At 42.7% G+C, this 11,752-nt stretch overlaps 1 protein-coding gene across 2 annotated transcripts; it reads left to right on the forward strand.

Annotated features, from left to right (window-relative positions):
* Positions 1-95: 95 nt before the first annotated feature.
* On the forward strand, positions 96-9,494 carry LOC108244244 (leucine-rich repeat-containing protein 72). 2 transcript variants are annotated; one of them, XM_017430254.3, is made up of 5 exons: positions 96-251; positions 2,964-3,206; positions 6,609-6,800; positions 6,881-6,958; positions 9,075-9,494. In XM_017430254.3, the coding sequence occupies exons 2-5, from the start codon at positions 3,043-3,045 to the stop codon at positions 9,247-9,249; spliced, it is 609 nt and encodes a 202-aa protein (XP_017285743.1). In that variant the 5' UTR covers positions 96-251; positions 2,964-3,042; the 3' UTR covers positions 9,250-9,494. The 2 variants fall into 2 exon arrangements, with proteins under 2 accessions (XP_017285743.1, XP_017285744.1); XM_017430255.3 differs by having other exon boundaries at positions 6,618-6,800.
* The last annotated feature ends 2,258 nt before the right edge of the window (positions 9,495-11,752 follow it).

Here is an 11,752-nt window from a genome sequence, read left to right on the forward strand (position 1 = left end):
GTCTGCAGGAATCCAGATGTTCTTTTCTTCCACTGAGCGATTGCTTCTGGGCTGCTGCCGTGCCCTTTTTTTTTTAAAGGATCCAGTTCAACCTGATTTAGATCAGAGGCAGTGGTGCTTGAACCACAAGGTCGGGCAGCAGTGAGATTACCCCGTCATGTGATCACTCAGCAGGGTATGAAAGAGGCTCTTTGTGCGAGCTGGGAGCAGTTCTCACACGGTGCTGCGCGGTGTCGGCGTTCAGCAGCTCGGTAAGTCCTGCTGAAACTGACCAGATAAACCTGTCATGAATTCAGATTTTAACTTTGTTTTCTTTTTTAACAAAAAAGTAGACAGATCTTAAAAATCTGGACCTGTCTTTCTTTTCGCTTGATTTAAGAAGAGTGGACATGTTTAGAGCATCTCACCTCCAGTGTGGACATGTGATTTATAGCTGCTGTCATTACCTCCAAGATGTGAAAGGCGGGTGATCATGTTTTTGCCCATGTCTCTTTGTGTGTGTGTGTGTGTGTGTCTCCCTTGCTCAATATCTTTGCTCAAAATGTTGGCGCCCGGTTTGTCTGGTAGTGAAAGCTCACCGGTGGACAACTTCTCAGCAAGAAATCATCAACTTTTGGAGTCAACTCCACTTCAAGATGGCCGTCGAAGCTAATCAAGCTTAGCAAACTCACAACGGCTCTAAGGAAGACGGTTTTACAGATGTCGTGCTAAAACTTGGCATGGTAGTAGCTGAGTGTGACGTCTCCCGCTGTCACATGAGACCGCACATAACATTATTTACAAGATTTGACCAAAATGGCTGCAAAGTCTGTTGTTTCTCATTATGAGATGACTTCACTGTAAAACTGGCATGACAGGCAGTGGGTGATATGCATTCCTTCATGAATGATGCATCTTTAAGTCAGAATGTGGTGTGCCTCCTTTTTAACTTTAAGAACAAGCTCCCAAAGTTTACCGATTTAACATTTTGGAAGAAGACGTGAAGGGATATTACAGACTCTCTTGGACTGTGAGGTCTGAGTCGCAGGATGGAGGACATTTGGAAACTGATCTTTACCACAAACCCACACACCCATCACCCTCTGGAGCACAATTTAGGAGTCATCAGGACTCTGTCACATCAGAGCGGACAGCGTCCCTACAAACTCAGGAGTCAGAGAGAAGGAGAAATCCCACACAAGACAGGCCCTGGAGCAATGTGGATATCCTAACTGGGCTTTCCTGAAAGCAGATAAACCCAAACAGGACTCCAGCCAGCGGACCAGGCGAAAAGGAGGACCCCAAACCCAGACCCAGACCAGTGGTCATTCCGTATGTTGCAGAAGTTTCACAGAAAATGAAGCGTTTATTTTCTAAACCTGACGTCCCAGTGGCTTCCAAACCGCAAAACACACTACGGCAAAGACTGGTTCTTCCGAAAGATCCGGTCCCCAGGCACAAACACAGGAACATTGTGTACGCTGTTAGGTGCCAGGAGGACTTGGAGCAGCTATACATCGGGGGAAACAAAGCAGCCACTGGCCAAAAGGATGACCCAGCACAGAAGAGCAACATGATCAGGACAGGACTCCACAGGCCAGCGGTCACTGTTTCAGGGATGAAGATGTGCACGTCCTCGATAGAGAGGAACATTGGTTCGAGAGAGGAGTAAAGGAAGCCATCTTTGTGACGAGAACCCATTCATCATTAAACAGGGGCGGAGGCCTCCGTGTCCGACTGTCCCCCTCCTACGATGCTGGTATTGCGAGGATCAGTCAGCAAGCGGCCATCAGGGAGCTAACAATCGGTTGTTAAGCTGATGGTCGTCTTTTGCATCATCCAGAGGACCTGACTCAACCTTGTTAGAGTTTTCTACCTGGATGATTGAGCATGCATCAGGAGATATTACAGACATTTTAAAGTGGGATTCTGTGTAAACAGTTAATATCTTACCTGTTGTAAATGGCTGTCTGAATAACCTGGGTTTGAAAATTAATTTCTTCCTAACTGTGAGTCCAAACACAGCTAAGACCCAAGTGGACTGCTGCTAAGTTTATAGGGACGGCCGGTGGCGGCCCTGACCAGAAGAGCTACAGCTAGCTGCTGGTGCTGCTCTTTGTGCTTGCAAACAAAACCCCAAACTCTATGTGAATAAATCTCTTTGAGCTCAAACAATCCAACAAGTCATCAGTCCTGGTATTTGATCAGCAGCTGATTCAGTGTTTGCTGTTTCATTGTGTTCATTTGAATTCTGTCTTCTTTTTGTAGATCTGCAAACTTTGTGCTATTTTAGGATTTTTACGAAACGACCAGCTCATTCAGGGGATGGGTGCTATGACTTTTGGTTTTTGTAACTTTTATACTTTTTTTGAAAAATGTAACTTTATTTACCAGTGTTTTCCACATAAAGATACATTGGAATCTGTTGAAGCTCAGCTTTTAGCTAGCCTTTTACTCCTTTTAGCTTACCTTTTTCTACTTCCAGCTCCCCCTTTGCTGTCTTTAGCTTTTAGCTATCGTTTTGATATATGTTAGCTTTTAGCTAGCCTTTTGCTACTTTACATTTTAGCTACTCATTCCTCTTTTTAACTAGCATTTGGCTACTTTTAGCTTACCTTTTTCTACTTTTAGCTTCCAGCAACATTTTTGATACCTTTAGCTTTTAGCTATTGTTTTGATATATGTTAGCTTTTAGCTAGCCTTTTGCTACTTTTGTCTTTTAGTTAGCATTTTGCCTCTTTTAGTTTTAGTTAGCGCTTGGCTTCTTTTACCTTTTAGCTAGTATTTTGGTATTTTTGCCTGTTAGCTAGCTTTTTGCTTCTTTTAGCTTTTAGCTGATGTTTTGTTTTTAACAGCTTAGTTTCAGCGTCTTCAGCAGAGTCCCGCAGTCATCCAGTACTCAGCACTCACTCTGCTTTTTAGCTTCTCCTCTCAAACCACTAACTGATGTCTGTTAACCATTAACCAATCTGTTTCTTGCTCAGGCTCTGGTCATGACTTAACCCTCCCTCGTGGTTGCACGTGCGGAGGAGCAGCAGAGGCTACAGATCAGGGGTCCTGGTCATGGATCATCAGACCACGGGCCAGCCCAGTCAGGCCAGTCCAGCCTCAAGCTTTCACTGGCTGTCGTTTGCCTATCAGGGCCTGACGGAGATCCCCTACGACTCCATCCTAACACAGACGGACACGCTGGAGGTACTGGACCTGAGCTACAACCTGCTCGATGAGTATCCTTTACTTCTTGAACTTGAGCTGTAACCCAAACAGCTGTGTGTGTGTATAACCTGTGTTTTAGAGCTTTGGATTCAACGAGGAGGACAAATAAAAGCCACACTGATCCATAACTGACTATTAACTCTGCAGAAGACAAGCTTCTGATCAGCATGACCTTACAGTCACTCTGGGTTTCCAGCAGCACCAAACAGATGTTCATAGAGAAGAAGCTCTAATTTTCTTGAAGGAATGCATGTCACCCAGCAGCTTTAATGTCGGACTTTAGAACTCAGATCATCTAATGATGAGATGGGACCAAATTATAGCTGTTTTAGTCAAACCTTGTAAATGCTGTTAGTCGCAATTGTCCTGCGATGTAGAGAGGTGTGTTAAAGCACTCTGTGTGAGAGTTGAATATGTCTGTCAGCTAGTAACTGCATCAAACTTTAGCTCAATATCTATAAATCTGACTTTGTTACGGCCATGTTTGTGTTGGCTGTTGTCGATTAGTGGTGGGGACAATTTTGAATCGGGTTGAATCCAAAAGTTAATAAGTTGTCCAGCTGTAAAGCAGCGTCACGTCTTTACTTGTCTGACCAGCATCATCTACTAAAATAACAGGGACGTATTATTCATTACTTTCTGTCCCAGCAGGGAGTCACTGCGGCTACAGTTCAGTCTGCCAGCTGCTGAGAAAACATCTGCTCTGGGAGATTCTATAAAGACGACACGCAGAAAGTAGCCGAATAAGAGTTGGGACTTCAGCTGTTGTTCACCAAACTGATCCATTTTCAAAGCCTGAACGTACAGATGTTTATTAATTATTGCCGGCCACTGAAGGTGAAAGGACGGGAACGTTGTGGCCTAATTTGGAAAAATCACTTTGGAAATGTGTCAGTCTGTAGGTGATGGGATGTTTACAGCAGCAGTAGAGTTAGGAGCCGTTCACACAGCACTGTTTCTGAGTGAAGAAGGAGCTTCTCTGCTGCGGTCCAAACAAATGTCCAGGTGTTCACCATTAAGATGGAACTGTTTCCATGCTCGCCTCGTCGAAAGCCTGGCGTCAGGGTTGCCAAATATACGATAATTACGTTTTTTATCAGATAGTTTTAGAGTGAAGTCCCCCTGCTTTTCTGTGCACATGTTCACCAATCACAGCTAGCCTTTCAACCTCCCCCCTCTGAGAAAGCACCCCTCACTCAGTACCTGTGATAGTTTGGGTCTAGTAAGTAGGTTCATTCAGCTGCTCCCTTCTTCAGGGGTTGCCACAGCAAGCAAACTCACACAAACACTTTGGCAATTTGTTTTCCTGCGGCAACCTGGGTTCAAACCTACAACCTCAGGATTACAAGACCGCGGCACTGACAACCTGTGATAGTTTGGGTCTAAATACAATCATTTTAAAGCGACAGTACGATAGTTTGTCGTTTCCTATCTAGCAACCCTGCCTGGCATGGAAACTACAGCAGATTCTATGAGCACAGCCTGTATCCATGTAAGCAGGTTTTTGTTTCCTGCTGATTTCCCACTTTAAAAAAAACAGTAATTTTTGCAGAGGTTGCCCCCATGTAAACAGGGAGTCAGCTCTCAGTGTCTAAAATTTGATTATAGAACAGGAAGAAAAACAGCCAGCCCAGACTCAGTGAGAACAAACATTTCGGTACTTTTCATTTGGCGGTGTCCCTGCTACAGCCCACCTTTATATCAACTGCTGCAGAAGCAGAAGGGGGATAACATTGTGCCCGTCTCTGTATCTGTCAGAGCTTTTCTTCTGCCGTGTTAGCAAAATATCCCATGAATTACAGAACAAATTTAAAATGAAACCCCCAAAAAGCAATCACTGGATGTACATCTACAACTGATTAAAGTTTGGAGCCACCGCAGCTAATCAAAATGAGCAAAACTCAGTAAATGTTACAGATGTTAAAGCTAAAACTCAGCATGCTAGTAGAGTCACGCTCAACACATCCAGCTACAGCGAACACATTTCATGAGCTCTCACCTACCATCTTTTACACGATTCGACCAAGCTGGATAGAACTCCATCCCTTCTCCTCACGAGCTGATCTCTAATCAGTATAAGCAGTTGTGCTTCTTCAACCTGTTGTTTCAGTAGCATGTCGTTCATTTACTTCCACTGCTTCTCTGCTGTTCCTGTGTTTTATTGTTACCTCAACAGAAGGGTCTGAGAAAGTCTCAAAACCAGTGAAAAGGTCTGATTTAAATCTAAAGTTGATGATCTGTTGGAGCCACATCCTGGCTGCAGATCTCGTTAAGTTTTGTTTAGACTTCTAGAGTTGTGTCGCTCGAGGTGGCTGCATGTTGGAGTAGCTCTGTTCTGAGAAATTGCTTTAATTCCTATTTTTTTCTGGATGTGAATCGCTTTTTTTTTGGGTGATTATTTCCTCTGGTATCAGATGCTGTTCAGCTGAAACGATTTTTACTTTTGGACATTTCGTTATGATGCGTAACCATTACAGGAAGGTGGCTTTTTTTCCACAACTGGGAGCAGCTGATTAACATCTTTTACTCTTCAGTGTTAAATGTGAAGAACCCTGAAGTCCAGTCATTGTCAGAACCAAGCAGACCGCCTGTAAGTCCACCCGAGGTAAAGCTCCCAACTCGCCAACAAAGAGAGGGCTTAGACTCACCCTTACATTTAACACAACAAATCTACAACAGCAGAGAGTCAGATCGGCTGTGAGACAGACCTCTGCCCACAGACATCCGCGTCTGTAACAACTCTTTAACCAAACCTGGACGAAGAGTTACAACAACATTTATTTTCCCTTTGGGATTAATAAAGTATTTTTAATTTGATTTTGAATTGAATCTTATGTGAAAATGAATGTTAAAGCATTCTGTTGGTTAGCTTCAGCGCAGGTTACAGAAACTTAACCTGCTAAAAACATAAGAATACACCTCATATTCATGTTTCTAACAGTTGTAATTACTTACTTAAAGCCTTAAAAAACACCATGATTGAGTGTGGGGAGGAAGGTGGGACTTTAAGCCCTGCGTCCTGAGTCTGGTTCCAAAAGTACAGCGTGGCAGCACGGGTGAACTGGAGCGCACCGATTTCCAATTTTAAGCAACGGAAGGAGGCGCGATGATAAAGTGATGCTTCATCTATTGTTTTTGTGGCAATGAAGGAAGGAAATTGAATTTCCATTTCGAAAAGCCAAACCAAATAGTCTCTAAGAGCTGAAGGGTGGAAAACAAGGTTCCACAGGCCGACGAGAAAGTCGAGACCCGATGGCCTGATGGTTCATTTGCTAAATCAGTTCTGTAAAGATTCTTTAAAGCAGGAAAAGGCTGAGCAAAATGTAGCAAAGATTTGAGTTGTTTGGTCTTTTTTTTAATCTCTTGGTTGAGTGATTCCATCATTCGGAGTAAGCGTGTTCTCCTTCATTCAGTCCTTATTGGAACCCGGCTCTGTTGGGGCGGCTGGAGAAACTCAGCACTCTGATTCTGGACTGCAACAACTACACGGCCCACGTCAAGTTCCCCTACCTGCCGAGCGTCACGGCGGTGTGCATCAACAAGAACAAGATCAACAACCTGCCTGTGTTTGTGGAGGAGATCAGGAGAAAGTTCCCCAACATCAAGTGAGTTGTTCAGTTTTTACTGGAAGCAGCTGAAGATGATTTCTCTGTTCATTTCTGTCCCCATTCTGTCTGAACTGTAGGATTCTTAGCATGATGAACAACGAGGCTGCCCCGAGCTACTTCAATGGAGGAAGTCTGACCCAGTATAAAGACTACAGGTGGGCTTTTCATTTTTCACTTTAGCACATTGAAACACCACAGAAATTATAAAATCATCCATCCATCCATCCATCCATTTTCTTTACCCGCTTCTCCATTCCGGGTCACGGGAAGCTGGTGTCCATCTCCAGCAGTCACTGTGTGAGAGACAGGGGACACCCTGGACAGGTCACAGGTCCATCACAGGGACGCATAGATACAAGCAACATTCACTCTCACTCACATCTAGGGATAATTTTAGAGTTACCAATGAACCTAACATGCATGTTTTTGGTCTGTGGGAGGAAACCAAAATACCTGAAGTAAACCCACGTGAGCACAGGGAGAACATGTAAACTCCACCCAGAAAGACCGCAAGTCAGGTAGAGATCCTTCAACCTTCTTGCTGGAAGGCGAAAGCTCTAACCACTGCACCACTGTGCCACCATTATATAATCATTGCATTCAAAATGTCAAAATAGCTGCCGCACAGAGACAGAACCTTACATTTACTCCTCATGACCAGTTTATTACAATATGTTGTTCAGAAATGACAATGTATTTTCTGAACAACTACAACAAAAAAAAGCTTCATATTTTAAGTTACTACTGATAGAAGGCTACTACATGAACCCCAGAGAGAGGGGTTGGGTTCAATACCCAACATCCAGATGGACTCAGAAACAGCTTCAGACATTCGAGAGAGAAATCTGCTCTGACACCTGTACTGATGCTGCTAAGAAGCTGGAGAAATACCAAGGAAATCGAGAAGTTGTGTAAAGTCAAGGCCTCAGTGGTACCAGTGGTCATTGGAGCATTCGGTGCTGTGACCCCCAAACTGGAAGAGTGGCTCCAACCTCAGAGATCTCTGTCTGTCTGTCTGCGCTGCAGGGAGAGTAAAGTTGAAGGTTCCTAACAGAAGAAGAAGAAGCCCTCTCTGCTTTAAGGGGCCAGTAAGTGTTTCAGGTCTAAACGTCATTATTTCATCTAAAACCTTCTTGAACAAGCAGCAGAGGGTACTAAAAGCTTTAAAGCTGCTCCCATGCTGACAAGATGGAGCTGTGTTGTTTGTAACTGAACAATAAAAAGTAAAATTAAAATAAAAAAAAAATCAAAAGTAAATTCAATCATTGACCAACTGCGCCCTCATGTGGTCATTCACAGCAATGACACAGCTGTTTTGATTCATCTCCCATTTCATTTCCTGGTTTCTTCTTCTAAACAAAGCATTGTTCATTCATACGCTACATAAACGAACAACCTAACGTGTTTTATTTAGCGTGTATATTTATAAAAGGTGAGCGGTGTTCGTATGCACCTGCCCTGCGGCTCTTTGTCAGAGCCCAGTGACACAGATCGTGGAACGCACCACAACATGAAACCTGAGCCTGTACACTGTCTGCTTCAGCCTGTGCAGTGCAATATTCCCCTCTTAGTCTTTTGTACACTTGCACCAGCTTTATGCTGTAACTTAATAGCACTTATGGATTATTAACAGATGGTATTGGAACTGCGCAAACCCACGGAGTCGGTAAGCAGAAAAAAAGTAGAGCATTTCACAGTTGCCTACATAATTTAGGGCACATTGGAAAGCAAGTCTGGACTGCCACTGTGGGGCTTCTTTCATACCAAAAATAATAATGTCACAGTGTGAACCAAAGATCATCTTGTGACGTGAAGAAACAGTCAAACCTTGTAACTGACATCCTGCTCGATCTCCTGGGAGATCTGACAAGATGCATCAGTGCTCAGGGCAGGTGTTGAGGATGACTCTCAGCTACCCCCCACACCACGTTTTAGCTCAATGTCTGTACAATTAACTGAGTTATACCCATTTATATATTTCCTAAGGTCAGCTGGTTGTAGCAGCCATCTTGAATCGGGTTGACTCCAAAAGATAACATTTGTAGATGTACATCTAATGGTTACTTTATGAACGTTTCATTGAAATTCATCTTGTTTTTCCATGAGATATTTTGCTAACAGATAAATGAACACACACACCATTATTGCCCTTTTGCCTTTGCCAGCAGACAGCAATAAAACAGCTCAGTCTGTGGTGAGGCGGGCTGTGTCTTTCCAGTCCTATTTGATCTTGCTCACAGCCACCCTGATCCTCGGTGTGTTTGCTCTCAGGCTGTATGTGATCAGTCAGATCCCGGGCCTGGAGATCCTGGACGACACAGAAGTTCTGGAGAAGGAGCGGGCCCAGGCCAGGAAGACGTACCGGCTGCAGCAGAGCCGTCTGAGCGGCAGCAAGAGGAGGGAGGACTCATCCAGGAAGTATCCAGACCCCGTGAGAAGGAAATGAGCAGCCTTTAAGCTTCACTTTGTTGGTTATTATACTGTGCACTTTGTATTCTACAGCTTCTGTCTCCAATTATAGCCCTTTGACACACTTAAGCATTTTTTCCAACATTTCCAGTGAGTGTGGCTGCAGGGTACACAGTACAAAATGCTAAAATGGCAATGAATAAATAAATGAATGAATAAATGAACTGATATTTTTAAGTGTAGCTTTATGTTTGTGTTCTAAATAAAAAAAATCTTGTTATATTTATTTGCACTTGAATAGATAAAGAACTAAAATATTAATGTCTACAAGCAAAATGACAAGAAGAAGGTGAAACATTCAAAGAGAAAAATGGGAGAAAACTTATGTTTAGAGTCGTCACTTTGTTCCTGACAACTATGAAGAAATCATGAAATTTCTGTTTTAGCTTTAGCATCTGCTTTGCTGCTTTTGGCTACTGTTTTGCTAAATTAAGCTGAACCATCTGCTTTGCTTATTTTAGTGTATGTTTTATAGTTAAATTATCTGTTTTGCAAAATTTAGCAGCAGTTTTGCTCATTTTAGGACCCATTTTGCTCATTTTAGGTCTTGTTTTGCCAATTTTTAAAATTCTCTATGACATCGGTTTAGCTAACGTTGGCAACTGTTCGGCCTATTTTAGCTTTTAGTTCTGCTCCTGTTCTGATCATTTCAGCCCCTGTTCTTTTCTCATTTTCACTTTAACTCTTCTTTAGCTTCTGCAGCAACTTTCAGCAGTCAGCATTTTTGCAGAAAATGCAATTTCTCTAGTTTTAATGGTTTCCCCTCTAAATATGATGAAATTCACAGAATTTATTGTGTTAACAATTAATAAATTATTATTAATTTCACACCCCTGCAGTGTAATTGTACCTGTAAAACGGTGTTACATAGTCTTGATCCATTTGAAATATGACAGAAAACGACTCCCTCGGTCTGTTTTGGCCCGAGGCCCTTTGGTTGTATAAATCTGTGCAGTTGCAGGTTGCTGACTTGCTGGACCCGTTGTGTGGATCCGTGTCTTGGATTGGCTGGCCTCTCCTGACTCCGCCCACTGGACACCCCTCTGTTTCCTGGTTGGACCGTTGGTCTCCATCTATTTAAATCCAGCTCTCCTATGGTTGAATGTTGAAAGTGTTGCCTGTCCGTCTTACACATTTAACTGAAAGCCTGCAAAACGATGTTCTGTCACTGATACAGTTTTCCCTGATTGTTTAATCACCAATGACTATATTAATGTTGCTGATGCTAAGCCCGTTAAACAACATCCCCATCAGGTGAACCCAGTAAAAGGAGCTCTGATGAAGAGTGACACAGAGAACATGTTGCAACTTCGGTTTACCAAACGCAGTTCCAGTCCTTGGAGTTCTCCATGCCTGTTAGGAAAAGTTCTCCTCGTTTCATTACAGATTTCCATGAGGTGCATTCTGTGACAGTGACTGATTCTCCGCTTCCTCACATTGAAGACTGTGTGGATACGACTGGCAGTGCCCAATACGTGAGTAACTTAGATCTACTCCAAGGGTACGGGCAAGTCCCACTTTCAAAGCGAGTGTCAGAAATCTCTGCTTTAGTAACGCCAGACAAATTCCTGCAATGAGCTGTAATGGCTTTTGGCATGTGCAATGCCCCTGTGACTTTTCAGCGTTTAGTTGACAGCTAAAATTAGCTGTTTTAGCTAACAGCTAATCTGACGGGTGAGACACAGTGAATCAGCATCATCTTACAGCTCAGATCTAAAAAAAATCTATAAATAACAAAACCCTCAGGAAGTCTAGTTTATCGACATCTCCACCACTGCCAATGTTGCATTAGATGGTTAGATTATGGTACTCCTGAATAAAGAGCTCCAGGCTCCATCAGTAGCTAACTCTTTCTGCTGTTTGCGCTTGAAACGAACCACTGGATCCTACAGTAAAACTGTGTAATGGGAAACCGACGACAGGGTTTATAAAATAGTGTGAACTGCTGTTAAATTTTAGGGATTAGCATCGATATCAGAGCTGAAAATGCTGCGCTGCTGTTTGTTTTTACTGTCCGCAGTTAACCCTTTGTTGACAGTTTTAGATATCTTTTTTAAAAGAGGTCTGTAGGTCACTATGTTCCATGATGCTGCACCGTCATACTGTAAGTTTTCAGCCACTTCTGCATTATTTGTCTGCAGCTGACATGTTTAACTATATTGGACATAATGTCTGGACAAAATGGACGCTTTAATTGAAAAGGTTCTTTCATAAACCTTAAAGTTGTAGACATAAAGATGAGACTTAGAGCGTATTTGAAAACAGTTGTTTATACCGTGTGAGAGGGTTTCCTGTGGCTTTACTTTAAACATTTACATTTAAATCAATCAATCAATCAAATTTTATTTGTATAGCACATTTCAGCAGCAAGGCATTTCAAGGTGCTTTACATAATTAAAAAACAAAATAAAAACAGCATGTGACAATGAATAAACAGTAAGAAAGAGACAAACATCAAAAACCCGCACTCTAACCCTAAT

This window comes from Kryptolebias marmoratus, linkage group LG7 (assembly GCF_001649575.2).
Source record: "Kryptolebias marmoratus isolate JLee-2015 linkage group LG7, ASM164957v2, whole genome shotgun sequence".
In the NCBI taxonomy this organism is placed as follows: Eukaryota; Metazoa; Chordata; class Actinopteri; order Cyprinodontiformes; family Rivulidae; genus Kryptolebias; species Kryptolebias marmoratus.

Bases quoted from the DNA above. Each gene is read 5' to 3' on its own strand.
- LOC108244244 (XM_017430254.3), top strand. From the start codon at position 3,043: ATGGATCATCAGACCACGGGCCAGCCCAGTCAGGCCAGTCCAGCCTCA. The intron at 3,207-6,608 runs GTATCCTTTACT...TCCTTCATTCAG, and splicing joins AGCTACAACCTGCTCGATGA to TCCTTATTGGAACCCGGCTC. The intron at 6,801-6,880 runs GTGAGTTGTTCA...TCTGAACTGTAG, and splicing joins AGAAAGTTCCCCAACATCAA to GATTCTTAGCATGATGAACA.